General features: G+C 34.2%; 6 protein-coding genes across 10 annotated transcripts; 3 read left to right on the forward strand and 3 right to left on the reverse strand.

Annotated features, from left to right (window-relative positions):
- Positions 1–3,426: 3,426 nt before the first annotated feature.
- On the reverse strand, positions 3,427–6,591 carry LOC140804524 (bet1-like SNARE 1-1). Of its 3 annotated transcripts, none has more exons than XM_073160563.1 (6): positions 6,532–6,591; positions 6,242–6,326; positions 4,709–4,853; positions 3,946–4,002; positions 3,780–3,839; positions 3,427–3,693 (listed from the first exon to the last, which is right to left on the reverse strand). In XM_073160563.1, exons 2-6 carry the CDS (start codon positions 6,253–6,255, stop codon positions 3,604–3,606), a joined length of 366 nt encoding a protein of 121 aa, XP_073016664.1. In that variant the 5' UTR covers positions 6,256–6,326; positions 6,532–6,591; the 3' UTR covers positions 3,427–3,603. The 3 variants fall into 3 exon arrangements, with proteins under 3 accessions (XP_073016664.1, XP_073016663.1, XP_073016662.1); XM_073160562.1 differs by having other exon boundaries at positions 6,490–6,543; XM_073160561.1 differs by lacking the exons at positions 6,242–6,326; positions 6,532–6,591 and adding an exon at positions 6,364–6,468.
- A 695-nt stretch (positions 6,592–7,286) lies between these two features.
- LOC140805704 (mediator of RNA polymerase II transcription subunit 20a-like) lies at positions 7,287–10,092 on the forward strand. Its single transcript, XM_073161984.1, has 5 exons — positions 7,287–7,365; positions 7,465–7,607; positions 7,756–7,934; positions 8,102–8,191; positions 9,614–10,092. The coding sequence occupies exons 1-5, from the start codon at positions 7,352–7,354 to the stop codon at positions 9,848–9,850; spliced, it is 663 nt and encodes a 220-aa protein (XP_073018085.1). The 5' UTR covers positions 7,287–7,351; the 3' UTR covers positions 9,851–10,092.
- Positions 10,093–11,383: 1,291 nt separating this feature from the next.
- LOC140804523 (serine/threonine-protein kinase RIPK-like) lies at positions 11,384–13,673 on the forward strand. 2 transcript variants are annotated; one of them, XM_073160560.1, is made up of 5 exons: positions 11,395–12,087; positions 12,226–12,361; positions 12,464–12,600; positions 12,669–12,792; positions 12,904–13,673. In XM_073160560.1, the coding sequence occupies exons 1-5, from the start codon at positions 11,704–11,706 to the stop codon at positions 13,395–13,397; spliced, it is 1,275 nt and encodes a 424-aa protein (XP_073016661.1). In that variant the 5' UTR covers positions 11,395–11,703; the 3' UTR covers positions 13,398–13,673. The 2 variants fall into 2 exon arrangements, with proteins under 2 accessions (XP_073016660.1, XP_073016661.1); XM_073160559.1 differs by having other exon boundaries at positions 11,384–12,087; positions 12,226–12,600.
- Positions 13,674–18,884: 5,211 nt separating this feature from the next.
- Positions 18,885–21,466, forward strand: LOC140805037 (protein DEEPER ROOTING 1-like). Of its 2 annotated transcripts, XM_073161222.1 has the most exons (5): positions 18,887–19,212; positions 19,288–19,351; positions 19,521–20,077; positions 20,229–20,385; positions 20,527–21,466. In XM_073161222.1, the coding sequence occupies exons 1-5, from the start codon at positions 19,207–19,209 to the stop codon at positions 20,544–20,546; spliced, it is 804 nt and encodes a 267-aa protein (XP_073017323.1). In that variant the 5' UTR covers positions 18,887–19,206; the 3' UTR covers positions 20,547–21,466. The 2 variants fall into 2 exon arrangements, with proteins under 2 accessions (XP_073017322.1, XP_073017323.1); XM_073161221.1 differs by having other exon boundaries at positions 18,885–19,212; positions 20,229–21,466.
- A 172-nt stretch (positions 21,467–21,638) lies between these two features.
- On the reverse strand, positions 21,639–23,409 carry LOC140805038 (uncharacterized). The gene is made up of 3 exons (XM_073161223.1): positions 23,186–23,409; positions 22,437–22,558; positions 21,639–22,112 (listed from the first exon to the last, which is right to left on the reverse strand). Exons 1-3 carry the CDS (start codon positions 23,319–23,321, stop codon positions 21,783–21,785), a joined length of 588 nt encoding a protein of 195 aa, XP_073017324.1. The 5' UTR covers positions 23,322–23,409; the 3' UTR covers positions 21,639–21,782.
- Positions 23,410–23,858: 449 nt separating this feature from the next.
- Positions 23,859–25,567, reverse strand: LOC140806181 (uncharacterized). Its single transcript, XM_073162687.1, has 5 exons — positions 25,477–25,567; positions 25,083–25,244; positions 24,832–25,003; positions 24,341–24,414; positions 23,859–24,175 (listed from the first exon to the last, which is right to left on the reverse strand). Exons 1-5 carry the CDS (start codon positions 25,555–25,557, stop codon positions 24,095–24,097), a joined length of 570 nt encoding a protein of 189 aa, XP_073018788.1. The 5' UTR covers positions 25,558–25,567; the 3' UTR covers positions 23,859–24,094.
- Between the last annotated feature and the right edge of the window lie 1,039 nt (positions 25,568–26,606).

The following is a 26,606-nucleotide window of genomic DNA, read 5'->3' on the forward strand; positions in this document are numbered from 1 at the left end:
GATATTTGAAATTTCCCACACCGACCACCTCTAATCTCAAGTGAGAGTGGTGAATGCATTTTTTATGAATGACGTCTTAAATAAAACCAAAGTTGCACGCCAATTTGCTGGATGGAATGTCCAAATTGATGATCTCTATGATGTCCTCATCTTTTTTATTTTTGCCTCACGCCTTTTTCATGAGAAAAGACATACGTAATTCATCACTTTTGTGGAGGCTACGTGGTCGAAAATTCGTCAATTAGCACAACTTATAATATATATTGATGTATCGTGCACGCGTTGCACGTCTATAAATCCTTTTTTGTAATTAATTTCATTTGTATTCAAATGTTATTATAACTATAAAAATGAATTTCATACTGAAATTTGAAATGAACATATTCAAATAAAGGTCATATACAACAGTTGACTAACATTAAAATATCATCTTCCTTATCCCATACAACACCAGGCACTTCATTAATTCTTTTAGATTCCTATTTTATAATAGTTCATTTGTGCATGTATAATTGGATCATGACTATCATAAATGAAGAAAATAATAATGGTATATTTATTGGATTTGACGTGTAACAAGAATCCATATGATGTTTGGAAAAATACAGTGATCGAATAAGTAATAGATTATGCTGATTGTGAATGGATTCATTTACCAATATGAAAAAAAAAATAACTTTTCAATTTTTATATTTTAGTGGGGTCAAGATGTACAATCTCTTGGAGGGTATTCCGAAATTACCATATTTTAAACAATTGACGATATGTATTGTGAATGAAAACATCATTTGGTATTTCTTATTATTTGGATTTTGACCATTGCATTACATTTTCAATTTAATTTGAGTAATCTAAAACAAATTGGTTGTGTTTAATGTCGATATTGTGTGATGTGGTATATGAAAGAGAGTTGAATGCGAGGATAAAGACTTGGAGAAGATGGTGAAATTTTCTTTATGAACATGAACTGGTTAATTTTATGTACTTATTTCATTTTATGTATTTCCATATATATGGATTTGGATTTGTTTGCTTATGCTTGATGCGTTGTGAAAATTGTGTGCATTGTGGTAGTTTTTCACGGTATGAATGCCTCCTATCTTTTTACTTTGTCAAAAACTTGTGTGAGACGGTCTCACAGATCCTATTTGTGAGACATATCCTTTATTTAGGTTATCCATGAAAAAATATTATTTTTTATTCTAACTTTTTATTATGAACCCGTCTCACAGATTAAGATCCGTGAGACGATCTCATATGAGACTCACTCTTTTACTTTTTTGTTGGATGGTATGAATTGGAAAGGAAACTTGATTTTTTGTTGGTCTTATTGCTGCTATATATGGATATGGACGGTGGTTCCACTGCCAATATGCAGCAAAAGAAGTTCTCTGCTACAATAGTCCATTGCAGTGACTGATTTACTTGTATGTCTTCTAATATCAGTGGATATACTTTACATGACTGGTATGCCTTTAGTATATGTGGATAATTTATCATTGCAGTTTTCATGTGATGTTGATGTGTATAATTTCACAACATCACTCAAACTTGATAAAAAGAACTAAAATTGATAAAAACTCAAAGACACATAACTAATATTGAAATTTGAAGATATATAAGATGGAAATCACATAATGATAAATATAAAGGACAAAAAATAAGTTTTCCTTAAAAAATAATCATGACACCATTTTGTCTCAATCATAGAGTTTTTAATATTGTATAAAGAATGTACATTAAAAAGATTCTATTTAGTTGTATGAAAAAATGAAGAATTTTCATCACTCATATATTTCATTATCAAATAAATATAAAAATTATCATTTTTGTCTACAAAAATTGTTAAGATTGAGAGTTAGATCTAACTCAACTTCAAAAGACGTCAACCCCAAAAACTAGCTCAAGAAAGAGATAATTGTCTAAGCTATATATATTAGCTCTAATAACTTAATCCAACCGATATGAGACAATTAACACACCACTTATGTCAATGAATGGAGTAGGCCTACTTGTGAGACGGTATCACGAATCTTTATCTGTGAGACATATCAACACTATCAATATTCACAATAAATAAAAGTAATACTCTTAGCACAAAAATAATACTTTTTCATGAATGACCAAATAAGAGATCCGTCTCACAAAATACGACCCGTGAGACCGTCTCACACAAATTTTTATCCAATGAATGAACAACTAGATTATGAAGTTTAAAAAATATTATCGGATGGACAGTCCAACACTTAATGAGGTTGTCTTGACTCTTATATCATAATAAAATTGAAACTTGAATCGAAGTTAATATCAAAAGTATAAAAAACTAACTCAAGATGAAAGATTGTCAAATTCTATGTATTCAATTCCCAAATTATATATATATATTCAATTCCAAAATTATATTAAATGACAAATTATGTTCGATATGTTTTCTTTTACAAAAAAATATATTTTCACCCCAATATATAATTTTGAATTTCAATATTTTTTCTTTACAATTTGCCCCCATAAATGAAAAAAATCCAGGTGTCCTGGGGGAACCATATTCCCAACCTCGCTGATTCGCTGGAAAGATGGGACCCAATGTCCTTCCTGGTAGACGGATTATTTCATCCTGCCCGTGCAGGCAGTGCCTGCACGGGAAGGGAACGGCCCGGATCACTCCACATGAGTGATCCGGGCCCACCACCATGTATAAAAAAAAAAAAAAAATTGGCTCAGATTTTTTCGAACCGTTAGATCTACCCTGCGGGCAGTGCCCGCAGGGGTAGGGTCTACTTTACCCTGGTAGACCACGACAGATTCTTGACGTCATCCTAATAGGCTTCACCGACCTACCCCCAATTTGTTATTATTTCACACATAAATCGCATACACGCCTCCAATTTGAGATATTATTCTTATCCAACTCCAAATATTTATTTCAAATTTTCTCTCTCTTTAGAACATCAACAAAAAATATTTTACTAATGAAAAAAATTAAAAATAACGTAATAAAAAAAAAACATTTCACATCAATATTTCTATATCCATACCCGATAATAATAATAATAAATAAATATACGAAATATGGAGAAGGCTAGGTTTAAGCAAATGACTTTTCTTAACTATATTAGAGACCTAAGTTCATTCCAAATAAAATAATTTATAAAAAAAAATAATATTTAACAACAATGGTCATCATCTTTGGTACTTTTTTTTTAATAAATTTATTACAGATTGATTAGGCAGTCATTAAATAGATTGAGCCTATGAATCCCATATTTTAATTAGAGTTAATAATTAAATCCAGGCTCAATGCACTCATAATTGCTTTGGGCTCGGTCCGGACAAGCCCTATCCAACGGAAAGTCCATACACCCAATGCACTCATAATTGCTTTGGGCTCGGTCCGGACCAGCACTATCCACAATGGAAAGTTCACACACCCAACCCGAAGCTGGAAAAAATGATTTAAGTGTGCAAATTTATACACAAGATACCATGTCATTACAGGAACTCGTTCGTCGATACTGTTTCGATTGTCGAACAAATCGAACATTCGAGTCGTACACAAGTTTGCACATCCCCCCTCCTTAGCTTAGCCGTCACAAGTAAAATCATTCACCTCGTAAGATAATATATGACGAGGAAAATTACCACAAAAGATGCCACGAGTGTGAACATACTCCGGCTTGATTTCTTCTCAAACACCTACGCACAGTGGAACATTCACGATCAACTATTTAAACTTCGGGCAGAAAGGGGAAAGTTATGTTGAAGAGGTAGAGGTAAAATACCATCTTAAATTTATCCATGGTCCCGGATAGAACTCCTCTTGAGGTATCCATGTCGTTACCCTGAATCAAAAGTTAGAGTTAGGAGCAGGAAATAATCAGACGCTTTCATTATGAAGTAAAATTCAAGTTGTAGGATCGGTGTAAGAACAACCATACATACACATACCATTCTGTCAAGCATACGGCTATGACCCTCGACTTCTTCGTTGATATCACCTGACAGCTGTTCATGTAATTCACTGTTAGTACTAGTAATAAGTACAAGTACCAACCATTTAATAAAACAAGTTGAAGAAATTTATGACATGCACTCAAATATAATAAAACATTTGACGAAATAATGACTTCATATGAACATATTAAAACCTATTTATCCAAGATAACTCTTGCTGTTTTGATCAAATGCTGCAAAGACATCTGTGGCAAATTATTCCTTTCATTTTGTTCTCTATGTCGATCATTGGAGAATTCAATTAAATGCTTCAAAGCTTTCCGTTACAAATAATTTCTTTTTAAATTTTATCTCCTCAATAATTTAGTTTCTACTTCAAGATGAGAGAAAATTCGTGATTGAGAGGATACAAGTAGAAGCTGCTTGAATCTGACCAAAAAAAAAAGCAACACTGCAAAAGATTTTGCTTCAGCTGTCATCCATGAAAATTCATTTGGGCACAACTACAAGTTTTTGGAAACACAATCAGGATGCCCCAGAAACAATATTACAAATTAGCTGGTGTAACTTCTATCTATGATAGTCAAACTTCTATGCAAACATATAGCCAGTGGCTTATCATTGTAAGAGGAGTAACCCTAACTTCATGTACATAAATGCGTATTCTCGTATTACCATTTGCTAAGTGCTGCGGACCATAAAGTAAAAGACATTCAAATCAAAGGAACAATTGCAGTACAACAAAGAATCAACTTACCCTTTTCAGCATAGAAACGCGGTCTTGCAGTCCAGTAATCGCTCTATCATTCTCTTGCTCATCAATTTCGTGAGAGTAAGAGGATGAAGCCCTTATGCCTCCTTCCTCGATACCATCAAAAAGAGCAGCTCTGGTATTCCGATCCCTGAACTCAAAACAATATATTTTGTTCCCGATTGTTAAAATGAGTATATCATCAAGAAATTACTTCCTTAAAAATTTAAAGAGAAAGAAGTGGATGAAAAAGATAAGAGGGTTGAAAGGAAATGTAACTTTTCCGACAAACAACCACGAAAATGAAAACAATCTAAATTTGCAATTTCTAAATGATAATCGAAATCATATTTGTTAATCGAAATCATATTTGTCAAGTAAACTTAGTTAAGATGTGAATCTGTTAAGGTTAAATTTTAAAGTAAAGCATGTTTCCACTTCCAAGAATGGAGAAAGAGAATCAGCAATAAAAAAAATTGGAAATCAAGCAAGCACTGTGAGACAAACTGGTGGCAAACACTAGGTCATGATGGATACTCTACCGATGGTAGTCATGATGTTCTACAAGCAATTATTTGATTTTATTAAAGGGGGAAACTTAGAGTTTAAAAGCTTACAACACCGCAGTTGTAATATCAACATTCAAGTATCTAACAATTGAAAGTTCACTCTCCACTCTCACAAAAGAAAATACTACTGAATATGCCGGAGTTTTTCCAAGTTACTTTTAAATAGGTTATAAGGGCTTATACCTTATAATCTTACGAGCTTTATAATACGTAAAATCTTATTTTTAAAAATAAACCGATTAAAATATTTGGATAAAATAAGATGATGGAGCTTAAGATATATATATATATATATACTATTATATATAGGATCTTTTTATCATCATAATTATAAAATGATCACGATAGCATCAAAAAATGCAAATACATATTTTAGTAATTATTTTGGAATCTGTCATTGCATTTTGGGAGAGTAAACCCGGGATAATAAAATTTGAGGGGATATTTTAAAATAAATCTTAATAACTCTGTGAGACAATCTCACGACTTAATTTTGTAATAGAGATCACCAACCTGACCCAACTCGTGAAGAAGTATGCATTTTATGCCAAAAGTATTACATTTAAGGCAGATGCGGGTCGGGTCGACCCATCTAATGCATAAAAACCTTAAAGACGGTCGCACGAGAGAGCTATCCAATATTTTGACATCTTACAAATTCTTATATAAATTTTTTACCAACACTGTCTCCATGCCCTTCAGACCAGCTAATCTCAACCAAAGGCCCTCTTAATAACAAAGAGACCAGCTTCTGTGCGGGCTTAACACTTTACATCCTACAGTGTCAACAGTCAATCCTTCAAATCAAACAAAACTTAATAAAAAAACCACATGCAAGGCTCTTCCGTCCGCAACATCAATTCATATCAGTACTGTTTTCCGCCCAGTTTAACAATTAGGAAGAATCATACAAGCGCAAGAAAAAACGCAACTAAAGAACAGATATCTGGAAAAAACACATCTGAAAAACCTTCTTGAATTCATAATTTCTGAAATTGAAATATCTGGAGGAGGCTATCTCAACGAAAAATATAAGCGCAGCTCGGAACCGTGTCCTGATATACAATTTAAAGGCATAAGACAAAAAATTACATTAGTTTTAAATCGCAGTCGACCGATAACATAGGAAATCCGAATTCAATGATTTCTTCAGTGAATAAACTGAATCAAGAAACACGCAATAAAGGGTTTAGTAAGCACATTAGCAATCCGACTTACAATTTTGGATCTGAAGAAAGAAAGGACGAGTGTTAGGTTTACCTTGATCGGAAAATTGAGAAAGTGAAACCTGATTATGGAACGTTCGTGTTTTAGGTGAACGGTAAATTATTTTTTTTAAAAAAAATACGAAGATTAAAATTGCAGGTTCTAGTGGGCCTTGTAAAACGAAATTTCTTGGGCCCATTGCGCAAAATATGGAGTTGTTTGGCCTGCATTTCAACTGCGGGTGACCCAAATTTTTGTTATTTCGGTACCGCTTGACGCTTGCTAAAGATATGATACTTGAATCATATAAAGATGTTAAACTAATATATTGAACAATAGATGTCTTGTGAGTCGTGTGAATCCTACTGATATTCACAATAAAAAATAATATTCTTAGTATAAAAAGTAAAACTTTTTCATTGATGATCCAATAAGAGATTCGTCTAACAAAATACGACCCATGAGACCGTCTCATACAAATTTTTGCTTATAGTTAAATAAGATAATTATATTAGATATTAATATTTTGTAAAATTTGAGTTAATAAATTAGTTAAAACAAAGATGAATAATAATAGATCAATATTGTATCCTTGACAGCGAACAACAATAAAATATGCTTTGATATTTATGATAATAAAAAGATTCAAATAAATTTTTAAATAATCTATAAAAAATCTAGTGATTTTTAAAATAGAATTTTAAAAAGTCAAATATATTAAATATTGATTATATCCTTTATTAAGATTTATTTTTATAACAAGATTTTATAGCTTATAAAATTTTAAACTAATACATTATTAATTAATGAGAGAAACCAAGTGACTCCCATTATAACAAACTGATTCGTTTTTCGTCTGCAAAATCTAACCATAATGCCGATCAAATGGTAACTGTGGGGAAAACCCTAATTCCTTTTCTGATTCTCGAATGTTTCCTTTAGCATGAATTCAATTTGTAAGTTGTGTGTGACTGATGGTTTGTGCAGGATTTTGCACTGGCAGCCAAACGCCGGCGCAACTGTCAACACCCAAATCCACTCTGAACTGTCTCAGTGCGCTGAAAGCTTGAATGGAGTCAAAGAAGGTCGATGGAAAGCCACTCTCAGCTTCTACAGGGCCATGGTCAGAGGTAGGACATCAATGAACGTGATTTTTGTGAGAATCTTGAATGCTGCCGTTTTGGATTAATGTTTCCTAATATTAGTTTAAATCCGTTTCTTATTATTATTTTTGAATCTTTGATCTTCTTGTGTTTCCGTGTCTTGTTTGATTTTCAGAACAGTCGAACCCGAACGAATTTCCACGTGATTTTCTGGGAATTTCCCTTGTGGAGCAGCCGAGTAAATATTACTTAGTAATTAGAGGACAGCGGCTTGTGGTAGAGGCAGAATCGAGCATTCAGATGATTATGGAGAAACTTCAATCTTATAAAATGCGAGTTGCCCTTAATTTCGAGGTTCGTGTTTTTTTTAATGTATATATGCTGATTGTTTTTTGTTTTGGGTATCATAATTTATTGTTTTTTGTTTCAATTTTTTTATTTGTTGAATGTTTGAAAAGCCTAGAATTTAAATTTGCTGGTGCTTGATATCAAATGTTCACTGGAAAATTCATTGAATTCAGGGGAACCAGTATAATCTTGGGGACTTCAGGTTGCGTGTGGGGAAAGTGGTTCTTGCGCACTCTGAAGGTTTGAGGGGAATAGTAATGGAGGTACTGGGATCCTTTATGACTTTATGTTCTATAACTTTCAAAATCAATATTACATGAATAATTGTGCAATGTTTATATTCCTAATACTTTCAAAGACTTGATGGTAAGAAACTGGTAGTCTCATGAAGACAGCTTGGGATATTCATATTTTTCCTTCGTTTACATCTATTTCACAAGTAAGAACTATAATAACAAATCTATATATTTTGTTAGAGCCGAGTCTTGATATGCTGGTATAGCAAGAACCATTTTGAAAATCACTTGATTCCCTTTACATATGGAGATTGAAATTGTGGTTTTTGTCCTCCATAATTTCGGCTGATTTTAGACCATTGTACTCAAACCTGGAAAGTTTTGTCTATCTGAAAATTGCTTCACTAGTTTTTTGTACCTTTAGGTTACTGAATATTCGAAATTCAGTGTTGTCTGACCACTGTATGTTTGATTTGGTTGATAAATGCATAGAGCAACTGCTTCTACTGAATGAAGGATATAATAATTTGTTGCACACTTGCACTTCACAACATTGACTTAATTGAAAACTTAGTGGATCTCAATCCTCCCATTCTCTTCTAAAATCTGATTAAATATAATTTATGTTGGTTATTTTTTCCTTTTGCAGAGTGTCATTTGGTTGGATCTTGACTTGCATTTAGATAATGTGTTTTAGTACTTCCAATTATTTATGTCAAATAAGCACGCAACACTTGATATTTATCATTTACTGTCCCAAATCCATTCATTTCGTTTATATCTGGGGCTGCGTAACATCTTGGTGGGCAAAATGGGTAATCCTGGGAAAAATCCAGCTGAGTTAACAAGGCTTAGTTGGTTTCATGTTCATAGTCATCACCAAATATTTTTATTGAGATGTACCAATACTACCAACTCCTCCCTAACGTTGCGTGATATATTTGATTAGTGTGGTTTCTTAAAAAATTCGTGCCAAATGCCAATGCTGCATGTATCAACATTATATTTGAATTATATTTCCGGAGTTAACATGAACCTTCACTTCCATCACTTTGCGCTGATGTATTCATTCACTTACAAAACTTATCAGAATTTTATTTTGTTAGAAATTAAAGAGATATCTTAGAATCATTAGAGATCATAATACATTTTAAAGTTGATTTATAATCCTTTGGTTAAATGGATGTTTTCCTTCCATATTGAGTCAAGATATTTTGACCTATACAAAGAGAGAATTGTATTCTAGACCGAAAGAGATTAATCAGAGGTTTGATCCTCTTGGCATTTATGTCATGTATGGCCGTACCACATAAATCCTGTCTCGTGTTTATTTTCTATTCATTATATTTCTATTATTTAAAATTCGCCAGAAATACTTCTATACATTGAAGAATGATACTTTCTTGATAATCAAACTACGAACTGAAGGCTTGTTCTCACTTCTTGCAGATGGAGTATCTACCCATTTCATCATGGGAAAAATCACATCAAATGATGAGTGCATTCTTTGATCTGTGGCAGGAAGTTCTATCAAAAAGCTCTCTACCAGGCCATTTCGTGCATACTGAACCAAGCTTTTCCGAGTTTGGCCTCTCAGACCAATATACTTCGCAACATACGGCTGTTCAATATGCAACGATCATGGCTCAAATGATATCCACAGCTCAATCAGTACCGAGAAATTAGATATTCCAAGATCCCATTCCATGCATACTTTTCCATCCACAATCCCCTCATCAAGTGAATACAAGCTTTTCTCTGTTTTTGGTGATGCAATAGTCATCTCTTGGTGACAGTTTTCAACTAAAATCTGTGCTTCTTCATCTGTTGGATTTGAATGACATGGTTATCTCTTTTTACTGATTATACATGGATTATTCTTTAGAAAACGAAAGTTAAAGCATGGTAAATGTTGAAGTTGAATTTTACTGCTTTTGTGGGCGATACTGTTGAGACTTGAGACACGCGCAGACATTTGATAACAGCACTGCCAGTGGCGTCGAATGTTCCGTTTCTTTCATTTCCATATGTGTTATGCTAAGCCCACATTTCTTAAATCCTCCCCCTAAAAAGAGATTTTACTAAGACGAAATACTAAGCCCTTATTTCTTCATTTTGTTTTTGTTAAATGTAATTTTATAGGTTTTTTCGGGGTGATATTAATATATAGTTTATAAGAGATTTAACTTGAGTGAAAAATTGCAATTTTATTTTTATAGTAAAAATAGGTTTTGATCGAGTAATTTGGATTTTTTTGTTATGGTTTTTTTGGCCCCAAGCCAATAAATCAAGGAATATTTGTTTTGGTTCATAATAGTCGTGTTTATTAGCTGTCAATTTGTTTGGTAAGAAAGCAACTTGGAATTAAGAAATCGAAAATCATTGTTTCACTTTCGCAAGTAAAGCCATCCTACCAGCTTATTGCCAGGTCTTGGGAAAGTTCCTCATTTGTCCTTGCAATTTGCTACTCTTGACCAAATCATTAACGTGTGAAGAAAAACATTTTTTTCCCTCCATGATCCATTGGTCTAAGGACATACTGATTCGCACTATCGACTGTTTCAGGAAACCGTCCTAAAATAAAATCTCGGCTACTAATTAGTGATGGTTATATAAAAACCGTCTCTAAATTTTGGGATACTTCTCTTGAAATCGTAGCTGATTTTGAATACAAACGGTAGCTTAAAAAAGTGACAGTAAACCCAGTCTTGGGTTCAAATTCCACTTGTATGATTAATAGTTAGATCAGATTTAAAAAAGAAAATAGTAGAATGAATGGCGAATAAAATAATCGGGATGCCTGGCAAGGCATATGTGAGAACATGCACACTGTTTTCATATCGACGAAATTTCGTACGTGTAACATTTAATTATGATTATTTTTCTTGTTGAACAAGATCAGATTAAGTTCCCGCGTCGCGAAACACGTAACCCTGATTGGAATCTTACAGACAAAACACAACACCGCGTGATTCTACGCACTACCTCCAGAAAAAAAAAAAAAAAAAAAAATCGTTTGTAAGGGACAGCTTTTGGGGCAAGCCTTACCCGCACGTGCTCAAAATATTCGTTGCAATTCATGTAATTTTATATTCTAGGTCACAAACTGTCCTACAACATTATTCACGTCTTTTATTTGGAAAAAATCTTTTCAAAAAATAGTTTTGAATTTCAAATATATTTTGTACATAACATCACGAAAGTCAATAGGGACAACAATGTCATTTGCGTTGAACAAATCAAGACAATTTCTTTATTATTGTTATTGTTTAGTAGTTAGTCTCACCATTTGCATCTACTAGGTAACTTTTATAGAGATATATTGTCGTGGAAGGAAGAGCACTCACGTATGTAGAATTCCTACTATACATGTCTGCTAAGTTCAAATATAAAAGGAGTTGTAACCCATTATCTCCTTGCTCTTCATTTATTTTCACCATATAAAAAACTTCCGAAAATTCTAGTTTTTTTTTTTAAATACTCATATACCTGAAATCTTGATCCAACCTCCATAGTACTGCACTGTATTTTTGTGATTGATGGCTGTCAAGAAGAAGATGAAATGGCAAGAATATTTCCCAAGTTGTTTCAAGCCAGAGATCCCGAGACAGAGCCCGGATCAGAAGAAACCGATCTCGAAGCCATCTTCGTTTCATAGGATCTCAATATCGGACTTGAGTGGATCCACCCTTTCGGAGGATCTATCTACATCTTTGGCGGGCTCTAACATTCACGCGTTTACCTTGCAAGAGCTTAAGGTGATCACACAGAACTTTTCATCAAGTAATTTTCTTGGTGAAGGAGGATTCGGGCCGGTGCACAAGGGATTCATCGATGACAAGCTGAGGCCCGGTTTGAAGGCTCAGCCCGTGGCAGTCAAGCTCCTGGATTTAGATGGCGCACAAGGCCATAGAGAGTGGCTGGTAAGCACGAAATCGAAACCAAATCCGTTTAAATTTCACGTATTGTACGTATTACATATAGTTTATTCTTAAATAGCATTTAATTTGTATTGATAAATGATTTGTTTATTTATGTTATTTTGGGAATGCGATGAACAGACGGAAGTGATATTTCTTGGTCAACTAAGACATGCACATTTGGTGAAGTTGATTGGTTATTGCTGTGAAGAAGAACACAGGCTGCTGGTATATGAATATATGCCTCGAGGAAGCCTGGAAAACCAACTCTTTAGAAGTAAACGCTGTTTCGATATATATTTGATTATATTTATTTATTCAAAAACTTCACTTCGTGATATATTGCTAATATTAAAGTGTATATTTTATCTGTTCGCAGGATTTTCGGTTCCACTTCCATGGTCAGCAAGACTGAAAATTGCTCTTGGAGCCGCAAAAGGACTTGCCTTTCTCCATGAAGCCAAAAAGCCCGTCATATACCGTGATTTTAAGGCTTCGAACATTTTGCTAGACTCAGTAAGTCAACTTTCTGCTTAATATATTGCTCGTATGAATGAATCTAATGTTACCTAACTCTGCTCCAGGATTACACTGCGAAGCTCTCGGATTTCGGGCTGGCAACCGATGGTCCGGAAGGCGATAACTCACACGTTTCCACCCGTGTTATGGGCACACAAGGTTACGCTGCACCCGAATACATCATGACTGGTAATCTACATTCTATGGCTTGTGCACATGATCCAACAAAAATAATATATATACTCGTTTTGTAGCATTGACAGAAAATATATAAATCGCGCGTCATCATGTTTCGTGTAGGTCATTTGACAGCAGCAAGTGACGTATACAGTTTTGGAGTAGTGTTGTTGGAGCTTCTCACGGGTCGAAAATCTGTAGATAAAAACCGTCCTTCGAGAGAACAGAACCTTGCGGACTGGGCAAGGCCGATGCTTAAAAACCCCCGAAGACTAAGCCGCATAATGGATCCGAGGCTTGAAGGACAGTACTCCGAAACTGGAGCACAAAAGGCTGCGGAGTTAGCTTACGAATGCTTAAGACATCGACCTAAACTTAGGCCCACCACGAGTGAAGTGATCAAAGTGTTGGAGCCATTGAAGGATCTTGATGACATCCAAATTGGCACATTTGTGTTTGAAGTTTCAACGGATAGCGAATCGCGTAATTGTTCGAACGAGAGTGATTCGGAGGTGGAGAAAAAAAGGGAGAATGGTCAGTATCGCCGTAGGCACCAACTACACCAAGAACATAAGAAAAGGATCAGATCTCCTAAATCTCCCCATGTCTTCGCATGAAGAGATTCAAATTATCTATTCTTTGTTCATGTTGTCCTTTCAAATTATCTCAGAATCTGTGAAATTCAAATATATATTCGGTATGTATCTAAAGACAGGGAAGAATAATTGCCCGTGAATTCATGCAGACACACACATAATTTTGAGGCCGATCGAGTTTGATCACACACATTTTTTTTGTTTTGATAAATCGAAAGAATTTGTTTGTATTCATTTATTTAATTTACTACCAATCGCAATCTAAATGAAGAGATCAAAGAAACAGAAAATATATTCCGTCAATGTGTAATATTCATTATATATATATATATATATATATATATATATTCTCTAGTAATATATATATTTAATTTGTTCTTGACATGGTTGTTGAATAGTTGGAAAAATGAAACAATTCGAATCTCGTGTTTCGAATCCCTTATAATTTTTTAATATGTTCATGGAAACCGTAGGCGTTATCATGTTGTACCAATTGGTTAACTTTTCAGATTAACACAGTAGCATGCAAATTATATTTTTAAAATAAACTACACCGAGTAAATCATATACGATAGGTTCATCTGAAAAGTGATAGTAAAAAAAATCGAATTTATGATTATTAACCAAATATTCGCTGACGAGACAAATTATTATATTTTAAATAGTGTTACATAGGCAGTCCAATTACGTGCCTAAAGGTTATTGATATTAAAAGCTAAAATTTATTCCAAATCGTGTGAACAAGTGTAAAAACTATAACATAAAAGTGTTCGCGTACCCCACGCGGTTCCACGGAGTAGGTGGATCAATTATTTGTATATTATATGACCTTTTAATTCATGATTTGGTCCCTAAAAAATAAAATGGTTTACCCTACCTAGCTAGAAAATTATTAAATTTAAAGCCAACGCCATATACATTTAAATTATAATTAATCATTAAATAAAACACGTACAAGTTGCTGAAGGCTTTTGAGTACTGAAAGTGATTGGAAATACATAATTAAACATTTGGTTGCTTAAGCATTAGGTATTTAACGGTTAAATACATTTTTAACCTACTTTTTTTTAGTGTATTATCCATTAAAAAAATAATTCATATGATTAAGCATGGATTAATCATGGACTTTGACCAACATCGTTACATAATTATCAAAGTTCAGTTCAAATTAAATCGGCCTTAATTAATATAATCTTGTAGTTGTAGCGACGAATCAATCCCTCTCAAGTTTCCAAAACGAACAATATATATATATATATATATATATATATAAATATACCACTTTCATTTGTGAATTCTTTAATGATGTTATCAATATGATTAATCTGGAAATAGTAGTTTGTGCCTTAGTCTGCGACTTAAATTAGGCAACAATACATTTAATACTTTGACTATTACAAATAAGTAGCTTCCTAAAGAATATGATGCCAAAAATTATAGGTGAAAGCCTGTAGGAGCAGGAATTTTTTAGACAAAAATAATTGACACTTGACCTTAATTCCTCCGGTTGAAAAATAACAATTATTTATAATATTTAGATCATCAAAAAAAAAAAAGAAGGCTGAGTTGGGATAATTATCTTCTCAATCACATCATTGGATAATTGGACATATAATATTTTTAAAAAAAGAAATTATTTCTTTTGTATTTTTAAAATTTTCATTTGATACTATATATATCTTCTTCAATTTGGTTTCTAATTCTTTATTGAAAATTTTAATAAGAATTGATGACTGAGAGAACGACCTTAAAATATATATATATATATATATATATATATATATATATATATATATTTCTTCTTCAAATTTGGTTTAGATTCTTAGTACTGAAAAATCTTATTATGACTAGTCGACTAAAAATAAATTGATATACTGATAGAACGATCATCTTATATATATATATATACTATTAATATATATATATTTATATATATATACATTATTTCATGATTATCCCACCGAATCTGCATGAACTGGTATTAAGGAATGCCACTTGGAAAATCCATCCATTGGATTTGCTTTGTTACATTAACACATTAATTTAACTGCATGTTGAAAATTTACAGGGCAGTCCATGTCGTGCCCGCACGTTAGCGGATATCAGCTTTGCTAAAGCAGCACACCCAAATTGGAGCCCCGCGCCATCAAATCAGCACTCGTGACCACCGCCTACACGATCGACAGCACTGGTTCCACTCTTCTTGATGCATTCGACCTCTCTTCTTCGACCCCGTGGGCTTACGGAGCCGGCCACGTCGACCCTCTCAAGGCCCTCTCCCCTGGGCTCGTGTACGACGCCACGCCCGAAGATTACATCACTTTTCTTTGCTCTTCAAACCACGGACATCAAAGAAATCGAGACAATAACTAATCGTCCTAATGTCACGTGTAGAAGGAAATTCCGTGACCCGGGCCAGCTCAATTACCCATCTTTCGCCGTTGTTTTCAATAAGTCTCGGGTCGTAAGGTATACCCAGGAGCTGACAAATGTAGGGCGGGAAGGTTCGGTTTACCATGCGTCGATCTTGTCACCACCGGCTGTTCGGGTGGATGTTAAACCGGACAACCTTGTTTTCAAGAAAGTTGGCGACAAGAGACGTTATACAGTAGCATTTAAACAGGAGAAGGGTGCAGATTCATCGGCTCGATCGGAGCGCGTTTGGTTCGATAACTTGGAGCAACGCAAAACATCAAGTGAACAGCCCGGTTTCATTTTCGTGGTAGGTGAACGAATGTTATAATTAGTATGATATAGAATTAAATGTCATTAAAAAAAGGTGTGAATTCATAGGTATGTATGACTCAAAATGTTAGAAAATGCCCAAATCATGTGATAATTAAAATATAGAGCAAGAAGGCTTGAAACATACATATTAAGAAGGCCCATTGGTAGTTTTGATCATGGCCGGGGACATGCATGCTAGTGCTCCTAATTCCTTTGTCATAATTAATTATTTTTGTTCATTAAAAGAGATGCATATTTATATGGTACTTGAAAACTGTAAACAAAATATAGTATCCTAAATGTTTCTTTGTTTTAAACCACATAATAAGTTGAATAATTACCAGGCAAAAACTTGTGTGAGACGGTCTCACGGGTCGTATTTTGTGAGATAGATCTCTTATTTGTGTCATCCGTGAAAAAATATTACTTTTTATTGTGAATATCTGTAGGGTTGATCATTCTCACAGATAAAGATTCGTGAGACCGTCTCATAAAAGACATACTCTAATTACCATGACTATATATGACGTTTGGACAAGTTGAAAGCATCGATTCCTATAATTGGTATAAGGGTCAATATCACGCATTTTATTTATTATTATAAATTGTAGGTTAATGCAATAATTGGAATGTGAATATATCGAAGAGCTACAAGTGTTTCTACCAGACTCCAAACTTTATGTTAGATCAGTTAATGTTGTAATCTGAGTTGCAAAATTATCACCTATAACTAATAGCGAAACACCAAATGTTAGTTCCGTACATCATGTTATTGACCACAAAGAAATATAAATTCACTTCACTAATCTGATCGGGGAATATATATTTTTTATCTATTAAATTGTTCAGTTTTAGATTTTGACCGATTAAGTTTCAAATTTTGGTTTTGATACATTAATTTTTAATTTTTAGCTATTTTTATCATTTTTCGATGTTACGTCAGTATTTCTCGATATCACATAAGTAAAACTGAGCGAACCAAGACCTAAAAATAAACAATTTATTGAAAAACAAAAACTAATTTCTCATCTTACTACCATAATCGCAAGAGATGAAGATCACTCATATCATATTTCTGGGACGCCACATTTGAACTTCTTGATGGAATATAATATATAATTTTACGCAATTATGCATATGAAAAATAATTAATTAAAGTCAAGTTCACGTGCATGGACATGGATGGGGTCGAGATGGAGGACCCCTCGATTTTATAACACATCCAGGTATTTTAATTTTTAGGGGTTTTTATATAATTAAGCCACGTATGTATAAAATCATTAAAGATATTTTTTTCCAGAATATAATATATAAAGGAAAATGGGGGTAGGTGGAATCAGGAATTGGGTATATGGGGACTGAATTAGAACATGTGGAGTGTTTGCTTAGCTAAGGTTGTATGGATGTTTTCGTTTGTTGGATTCTGCAAAAGTCGAGCACTTGAATTAAACATTGCAATTATAAATAGGGTTTCTATGAGGCCCCTGAAATGAAATGAAATATACTATAAAACAATGTGGGGTTATTATTTCTTTTGTATGACTAAAACCGTCGAGATATGATTTTATGTCGATTTATGAGCCACAACGATGAAATATTTATTTTTCCGAATCTCGGAGAAACTGATGCATAGTACATGCAAAAACCTAAGTAAGAATCGGACCAGAAGAAAATTAATCCCCGACATCATATGATGTTCTCTCCAATAGCTTAACTTTAATTTATTCTATTTATGGGTTTGTTTTGGGCAGCCAACTTAAGATTCCTATTATAGTTTGTTTTTTTTTTGTAGTTTTAGTTCCCACAATTATATACCTAATATCTGCACTCCTTTTATTGTTATTCCTTCTGGATGTCACATTTCACGACTATATTTTATATACATAAATAGACTACATTTGTTTTTTTCAAAAAAATCTATTAAAATTATGATTTGTTCATCAGATTCCTCGAAATAATACATAAATTCTTAAAAACAGCAAGAAAGTGGGAATTGTGTGACGTAGTTTTCAGTCGCCATTTCATAACATGATTAGGTAGGTAATCATGTGTAAGAAAATCTTATGTGCTAAAATTGGATGATTTCAACCCATTAAAATAAAATGAAAGACCAATCTCACAACCAAACTTAGGTGTAAAGTTGGATATCTGCATTAATTTTCATTAGCATTTTAAAAGCTTGAAACCCAACGGGAGACCCACCAATTTTGCGTTACAATTTCTACTTTGCTGTTGATAGCATCTTCGTTACTATCATATATATTTATTTTTTTGTAATTTTAGTTTTATATGTTGTCAAATTTCAGTTTTAGTCTACTTTGTATTTTTTTACAGTTTATTTTTTTTCCGAAGTGACAACAATGTGGTGTTGATATGGTTCCGACATGACACCGACGTATGTAATGTCACATTAACATTCTCGATGAAAAATAACTGAAAATACCAAAAAAATATGAAATTTATAGGACTAAAACTTAAATTTGACAACATAGAAAACTAAAATCGCAAAAAGATAAATATATATGACAAAAATACAATTTTCCCTTATCAAAAATATTATAAATTAACAGACCAAAACAAAATATATTAGCTGTTTTAGATCTCTTAGCCCATCTTGGTTGTTTCACTGGAACAATATTCTTTTTTTTTTTTTTATGATAATAGAATTCACCTGTCGTTATTTTTTTCTGTGCGTATTGGGTAAATTACCGTACTAAAGCACGAAATGACGATCAATATAAATATATAAACTCAAGGGTCCGAACTTTCTCGATATGTATTAAATAAAGATGCACTGTTGTTTGTGCTTACGACCCATGGGGAAGTATAAATGCCACTAAATCTCAACCCGCCATCGAAATTTCTAGATAATCAAAGAAAAGATTTAAACAGATCAGATAATATGGGAAGAGGCATTATTTCGGAACTGGAGCCAGATTTCTCACTACCCCACCGACACCTTTTCTGTGTATAAAACTCACGAAGCTTAATTTCCTCATAAGTCATAGCCAAGGCATTTGAGCAGAATACATAATCTCTCTCCAGATATACCTTATATTATACCCAACATTCTTGAAACAGTACCTGTAGTTCTCGTCCACAAATGAAGGTATCTTTTATTCTAATTTGTTTCTTGGAGTATCAGTCTTGGATTTCATTAATATGGTTGTGTTTATTGGTGTAGATCTTCAGTTTGCTGAGAAAGAAAGGGAGCCATCGTCAACTAAATCAAGAATCAGGGATGAATCGTGAGTTTTTGTTCACTTCGACTTTGAACAAGAAAGCAAAATGTTCAAGTGTTCTTCGAATCAATGCATGCAAGAAAATTTTAAAACAATGCTTCAATACCATTTCAAATAATTAATGAACATTGAAAAATGAGTTAATTTAAAATATTCCAATGTCTCGTCAATACAGATCATATGATACATCAATCACGCAGAGAAGAATTCAATGATTGGCCAAATGCTTTACTTGCTATTGGGACTTTTGGAAGTAATAACAGTCTCAAAGACTCAGACAAGTCTAATATTCAAGTGAGCTCAAGTTTACCCAGAAGTCCAGATCACCTGGAACACATTACACAAGAAGATTCCCGAGAAACTGATAAAGAGTTGAGAATAATTCTCAATCAACATATTTCCACTGATTCTAGTTTTTCTGGGGAGTTGGAAAAGTATTATGCATCGCTGGAGAAATTCTTGGAGGGTTTAGTAAACGGTGACAAGATTATCAACAAGGCAAAGAATAGTGTGCCAGAAAAGAAAAATTCCCGCTTCCATCAAACCTTGAGCTCAGATCATGGCAGGGAAGGAAACAATGTAATGTTAGAAAACAAAAGAGATGGCATTGGTAAAAGGTCATTGTCTTTTCTTCTCAAGAAGGCATTCCTGTGTAGAGGTGGATCTGTGCTCACTGCCGGTATGAGGGATCCAATTACAGGGCCTGTGTTGGCTAATTCAAGAATGGATAAGGTACATTTTGAAACTAAATGATAAGCCAATGTTCACAGAAAAACCAACACACATTCTAGCATCATGATCTTGCACTATTTTCTTCCAGATTTTAAGTGTCTACTCTGTTTGAAGTACAAAAAAGGTCAATCTTTTTCTTATCTATGAACAGATTTTAAGGGCCATCCTGAATGGAAGGGTTTACCCTCAAAAGTCTAGCCCAAAGGCAAATCCAAAGAAATATCTGGATATGGATGAGGGAGATAGTGATGGTGAAGAGCCAAAAGAGGCCACAGATGGAAGCAAATGGGTTAAAACAGATAGAGAATGTAAGCATACTACATATTTTTGCGAACAACATTGTGCAAAATACTTGCATTTTTTTGCAACATGAAATCTACATTATCACATTTTCATTGCTTTCATCATATCTTGTTGTAAGTTAATTCCACAGTTTCTATGGATTGTAGATATTATTCTGGAGATGTAATCTGTGTTGTCTCCTACTACAAGGAACACGCAGGATACCATCTGGAAATGCAACTTGTGTTGTCTTCACCAATAAGGAATATTCGGGTACCAAGATGCTTCAACATTTTCTATTTATTCTACAGTTGTACTGCATACTAAAATGGTGAATTGTATTTTATTCTCTTGAACGATGACATTTAGGTGTTTCACATAGGAATAAGATACAATTCACAATGTACTTGAATATAAAATTCAAGATATTAATTGACTGAGGAGGCAAATACTAGTTTCAGAAGTTATGTATAGTCCTCTGGGGGACGCACGTTTTTTTCTGTCATGGTTTGTGTTAAAAGCACAAGAATGTGTCATTTTACCATGCTTGACTTATTCTTTAATCTATATTTTCTTCATAGTTAACAATAATGTGAAATACTTTAAGTCCAGTTCTTCTAAATTGCAATATTGTTTCGAAAAAAAAACTAAGTTTTTTGAATTGATTTTCAACAGTAATCATGAGATAGAAATATCATAAAATACTCAAGGATTTCTTGCATCTTATCATAGTCGGCGCCAGCATACTGTGATTTACTTACAATTAGCTCCACAAGCAAACTTTTTCACTTAGAGAAAATAGAAGCCAACATAAGAGGTTCCAAGCGACAAGCATAATTTTCACAATTTTCATCACATTAGTACCTAGAGAAATACCATTCATCTTCCAACTCTCTTAAGGCATATGGGGATTCATTAGTCAGCCCAAGTAGCTATTGTACGGATAAATATTAACCAAATAACTAACTTCATTGTTCCTAGTCCATTCTTGTAATGTTGCATACTGTTGTTTTCACACATATAAGGTTTTATCTAATTTCCTCTTGCTCCCAACTCTAAAGAAAACAAACTGACGAAGAAATCCTATAACCGATGCAGTAGAGGTTACAATCTAAGCTGTCGATAATTGCCACCATTAGCACTGCATTGCATCATGCTTTAAGGAATCGTAAAATAGCTGCAATTTATCTATTTCTTTTATTTTCAAAACCCCCTTTATATAAAAAAACATAGCTATTTACAAATCTATTAAAAAGGTTTATGCTTGCAAGACAAAAGATACCATCAAGCATCCAAGGCATATGACGAGGGTTTAGATTATGCAAGTAAACTCTTATGAATAAGTAATATTCGGGGTTCGAAAGACAAATCTCATAAACTTACATATAAAGCATGCAGTAGTAAACATACAAATACATAGTGTTTAGTCAGGGAAGGTGAGCAAAGAAATGAGGGACTCATGCTTCGGAAAACGTGAAATGAGTTCAGAACGATTTGCCATCTCAAAATCATCAAATTGGAAGGCAGGCGCACATGTGCATCCAACAAGAGAAAAGTGCTTCTCTGGATCCCTTGAAGATTGTTTGATTACTATCGTGTCGGAGGAAATATCAACATCAATGTCCTTGGTTGGAAATGAACCAAACCAGACATTTGGAGGCACTGAATACTGCACTGATTGATTCTCCGAAAGAATGTCAGGTCCAAGGCATGTTAATTTTGCACTCCCATCAGTTTCATTCAATTCAAATACCTGGAGTGGAATTGGCTTCATAAAAAGAAATGTCGAAAAGAGCATATCCAGAGAAACATGAAACTTAAATGCTAAGATACAGCTATTTCAAATTATCCATGCACAAATTAACAAGAGATCAATTTGAGAAAAAACCTATGAAGGATCATGCAAGAGACATGATAATACACATTATTTTCGCTAGATTCTTTAAGTGTTTTTTCTACTCACGTCCATTAAAGAAGAAGCATTGTACATTATCTGACACATAGTAATCTAAAAAAAAAAAATCAAAAGCAGTTTCTCTAATTCGAAATTTTGCCAAATGATAAGAAAGAAGATCACCGTTAAAGGTTCTCCAGAGTAAAAATGCCAGGTTTCTGCACATGGAATGCGATGGAGGTGAGAAAAGCTCCCAGAAGGCAACAAGAAGTATATGCATGTGCTAACAGGTCGGTCTACCTTATCTGCATGTGAAATATTACCGAAACAGAGTAAGAACTGGGGCACAAAGATAAATCGAGGTGTAACACGGCAGCATAAATTTATGGAGTAAGAATTCGGTGACTAGAAAGTTATCGCACACTCAGGAACAAAGTTCTACATGTATGAAGTATGTCGTTCGCCTACATATTCTGAATAATAAAATGAATATAGCGGATTAATTAAGTTAATAGCTGCACAAAAGTTGTAGAATGAAATATCATCTACTCCGAGAACAAAAATATTATAAATGCATAAGCATTTAATACACTGTAAACCAAATGCGGACGTATACAGAAAGTTACAAGATTTATCAGCGAACAACATCCTAGAATCTTAATCTCGAGCTAAATAAGGACAACATCTGAAGCACAAGTATGCGTTTCATCAAACACCGTTTCAGCTTGTATCAATTTTACTATAATAAAAACATAATTTTTTATTAGAAGCAATCTGCAGCCGTATTCGATCAAGAAAAATAGATCCCAATCAAAAAAAGAAAACTTTAATCAATATATTATCCCAGTTCATATAAAATTCAAAAGAAATTTAAACGAAGGATGCATGAGCTATAACAAAACAACTGAAATGTTGAACAACTGCGGACTTACATTGAGAGGGAAGATGAGATCTGGAGAGAATGACTGAGGAGTCTCTGAACGTTTCCGAGTAAAACCCACCTTCAGGATGAGGCTTCAGATTCAACTTTGCCACGATCTCCGATGCAGTCGCTGTTGTTGAATTCATCGTTTTTGCTTTTTTTTGGACTCCGATTTTTGGAGACCGATTCGATCGTAGTTGCTGTGGTTGCCTGATTGCGTTGAATTAAATAGTTTTGTGAAATATATTGTAGAAAATAGTTTCCATAATTATGTTTCCATATAAAATTGAAGGAAATGATTTAAGCCGTGACGGTTCAATTCGATCGATATTTAAAAAAAATATTTTTAGATTTTAGTATAAAAAATAATATTTTTTCATGGATAATCTACATAAGATATTCAATCCACGAAATTGATCCGTAAAACCATTTCACACAAATTTTTTGTAATGATTTATACTGTTTATACCCCTTCACATATCACTATTAACTTTAGATTTTAAAAATTAATCTAACTATAAAATTTAAGATGATAGGTTGATTCAACAAGGTAATTAATTTTGTGACATCTCATATTTGATACAAACGATATATTTATTTTAAAGACCTACGATTGTTAAAACAATATTATCATAAAAACATAACACATGAAACCAAAAACTAAATCAACCTTGTCGAAAAATCTGAAGTTGAAGTGTTGGCGCTTGACATCTGTTTTGTCAAATTTAAGGGATATGGATATAAATATTCCAGAAACAGATTGCTTCACTTGTTAATGTATACTAAATGTGTGGCGTGCAATAACATTTTAACATAGAAAGAGGAGAAAAAGAAGCGAGTAACAACTTAGACATGGTAATGTCAGCTCGAAAACTCTTGATCCAAGAGTAATCATTCTTATTTCACCCTCATTAAGTACTCAAGACTGAAACACTCTCTTCACAAATCCTTGGACGGAGCTGCCCATTCCAGCTCCCACCGCTTCTGCCAGGTATTTAGCCTGCAAATTCGCAAGTCTCTAAAAGCTTTGGGATAAAAAATTTCATATCATGGAAATTGGGTGGCAGATCATTTCATTGGTATACCGCATACTTATTAGCAACTTACGTACATGAAAAAAGTACAAGTGACCAAAGAAGCAATGAAAAGGAGACAATATGGTTACCTCCTGAACAGTGTTTTTCAGATCAAATGCATCTTTAATTCGTCCATCCAAGAATGCCCACGTATTCTGAAAATCTAAATCGATAGCATGACAAGGGAATAAGCCTTTGTATAGAAAACAGAGAGGAACGACACTACTTAAATTATATTATCTGCCAGTCAAGCTGTACCACTACTAATTCAGCTATGCTAATAGTGCATGAACATGTTAGGCCTACATGGTACACTTCTTGACAGTCGGGCCTCTATACAGGAAAGATTGCATGAAAATTCATGTCAACAAGAGAAGGGAATTGTATTGATAGAGAAAAAGTTATAGTGAACAACATTGTGCAACAAGAAAGCTAGATCAAATGCCTAGAATGTTCATGCCAAGTACAACATGGAATTAGCACGTGAGAACAGAAGGGAAAAAAATATCACAGGCTTCGTCAAGACCTGAAATATAGCATCTGAATCACACAAGGGAAAAAATCAAATCACAATGCTAACCCGGGGAAGCATCGGTAAGCATGTATAATTCAGTTGTGGAGTATATCCCACCAAGGACCATGCGCTTCACATACCAATCGATGTCAACAGCCTTATCCCTAGCAGCATGCCAAATTTCATCAACAAGCATTGCTCGCTGCTTGAAGCTCGCAGACATGTTCAAGGGTTGCGCCTACAATTCATCTTATAAAGCATTTACTTGCACGAGCATCTCAATGAAAACCTAAGCTGGGAGAGACAACAAGGTTCACCTGTATGCTAAGTGCTTGGGGCCATTTTGAAATACATGGAGCCTGCATCTCTAATCGAATTCTGACAAGCTTTGAAATTTGTTGACCGGGAATTAAGCTTTCCAATTCAGTGTTTGTCTCAACTATGTCAATTAGCCTTTGCAGACAATCATCCATGAAAAACTGAAGCAAATATATTAAAGAGCATTGATCAATGGGTATATATAAAAGCCTATCCACAGAATGTGTCTCCATGGCCTAAGAACTATGAGCATGAATAGAGAGAAATATTAGGAATCCCAGAGGAGCATAAAATGGAAAAATCCATTATGCGAGTCACAATCCATTCTGTTTTGGTGTTGTTCTAACTTCTAACACCCAAATAAACATGAATATAGAGGCTAAAAATGTATACCTCTTCTAGGGAAGCTTCTTTCCGAGGAAAAGAACCGACAATAGAAGGTGACACACCAACATCTCTTGCTCCCGCAATCATGCGCTAATCTAACCTGCTAAAAATTTGCTAGTCACTATTACAATTTTCAGAAAGTAGTTTCACGCTTACGCGATCACTCCAATTCTCCCAAGAAAAAGAAGGATCATTTCAATCCATTAGGTACGTCATCATCGATTTAAAGACTCGGAAACATATAAAAAACATTAGGCTTCTATAGGCTGCATTGATATGAAATCAGAGATGGGATTGAATACAATTCCATTCATAATTTATCTAGTTTTATTCTGCACTAAAATGATAATCCATAAGTTTCGCGAACGAGACCATTTTCACATCCTACAATACACACACAATCACAAAATCAAGTAGAATTGAAGGAAAGAAATGGACCACGTGGCAAAGGGAGGCGTGAAGAACACGAGCCTGCTCATCCTGCCAGTGAGCTTTAGGACGCAAAGGCTTCCTCGCACCACTCTCCCGCGCGCTGCCTTGTCCGTCCGACGTCGACGATGAAGTGAAAGGGTGAGGGCTTTGATGGGGAACGGCTTCAGATCCGGCTGCAGTAGAAAAAAGCCTGGGATTTGTGAGTATAGGTGTTGACGGAACACGATGGGCAACGCCGGCAGCAGTCGTTTCGCCACCGCGAATCTATTCATTTGCTGGGGCAATAATCAAGCAGAAATCTTGGTTACCACAAGTGTAGTAAGAAGCCACTTCGATCTCAATTTCAGTTTCACGAAGTTTAATATTGCGAGTATGATTATACTTACGCAAGTAGAGAAACTTTTAACATGAGGCAGTATTATTATATCAGTTTGATATTACAGAAATGAATATGATTGTCAGCCTCAAACGTGTCCGGATTTGTTAAAAAAAAACGAATTTGATGGTAAATAATGAGCACAAATTCTAGATAAATCATTTCTAAAATGATCTTGTCATGGCTAATACATTGATGATCTCGGTTTCTTTAGGTGGCAGTTAGCAGCAGGAAGAGACTACCTGTGAACTCATGGAATTGGAGATCCAAATGGGAAGAATAATAAACTTCAACTTGATTGATAACTCACTGGATATCAACCTCTCGT

Source organism: Primulina eburnea, chromosome 11 (genome assembly GCF_022965805.1).
Source record: "Primulina eburnea isolate SZY01 chromosome 11, ASM2296580v1, whole genome shotgun sequence".
Lineage (NCBI taxonomy): Eukaryota > Viridiplantae > Streptophyta > Magnoliopsida > Lamiales > Gesneriaceae > Primulina > Primulina eburnea.

Excerpts from the sequence above, each read along its gene's own strand:
- LOC140805038 (XM_073161223.1), bottom strand. The coding sequence starts at position 23,321 with ATGAATTCAACAACAGCGACTGCATCGGAGATCGTGGCAAAGTTGAAT. Across the intron at positions 22,559-23,185 it reads ATCTCATCTTCCCTCTCAAT|ATAAGGTAGACCGACCTGTT; the intron begins GTAAGTCCGCAG and ends TTTCACATGCAG. Across the intron at positions 22,113-22,436 it reads ACTCTGGAGAACCTTTAACG|GTATTTGAATTGAATGAAAC; the intron begins GTGATCTTCTTT and ends ATTCCACTCCAG.
- LOC140805704 (XM_073161984.1), top strand. Across the intron at positions 7,608-7,755 it reads CTACAGGGCCATGGTCAGAG|AACAGTCGAACCCGAACGAA; the intron begins GTAGGACATCAA and ends TTTGATTTTCAG. Across the intron at positions 8,192-9,613 it reads TGAGGGGAATAGTAATGGAG|ATGGAGTATCTACCCATTTC; the intron begins GTACTGGGATCC and ends CACTTCTTGCAG.
- LOC140806181 (XM_073162687.1), bottom strand. The coding sequence starts at position 25,557 with ATGATTGCGGGAGCAAGAGATGTTGGTGTGTCACCTTCTATTGTCGGT. Across the intron at positions 25,004-25,082 it reads CCCAAGCACTTAGCATACAG|GCGCAACCCTTGAACATGTC; the intron begins GTGAACCTTGTT and ends GATGAATTGTAG. Across the intron at positions 24,415-24,831 it reads GCTTACCGATGCTTCCCCGG|ATTTTCAGAATACGTGGGCA; the intron begins GTTAGCATTGTG and ends CTATCGATTTAG.
- LOC140804524 (XM_073160561.1), bottom strand. The coding sequence starts at position 6,395 with ATGTTATCGGTCGACTGCGATTTAAAACTAAT. Across the intron at positions 3,840-3,945 it reads GCCGTATGCTTGACAGAATG|GGTAACGACATGGATACCTC; the intron begins GTATGTGTATGT and ends CTTTTGATTCAG. Across the intron at positions 3,694-3,779 it reads CCATGGATAAATTTAAGATG|GTGTTTGAGAAGAAATCAAG; the intron begins GTATTTTACCTC and ends CACTGTGCGTAG.
- LOC140804523 (XM_073160559.1), top strand. The coding sequence starts at position 11,704 with ATGGCTGTCAAGAAGAAGATGAAATGGCAAGAATATTTCCCAAGTTGT. Across the intron at positions 12,601-12,668 it reads CGAACATTTTGCTAGACTCA|GATTACACTGCGAAGCTCTC; the intron begins GTAAGTCAACTT and ends ACTCTGCTCCAG. Across the intron at positions 12,793-12,903 it reads ACCCGAATACATCATGACTG|GTCATTTGACAGCAGCAAGT; the intron begins GTAATCTACATT and ends TGTTTCGTGTAG.
- LOC140805037 (XM_073161221.1), top strand. Across the intron at positions 19,352-19,520 it reads TCAAGAATCAGGGATGAATC|ATCATATGATACATCAATCA; the intron begins GTGAGTTTTTGT and ends TCGTCAATACAG. Across the intron at positions 20,078-20,228 it reads CTAATTCAAGAATGGATAAG|ATTTTAAGGGCCATCCTGAA; the intron begins GTACATTTTGAA and ends ATCTATGAACAG.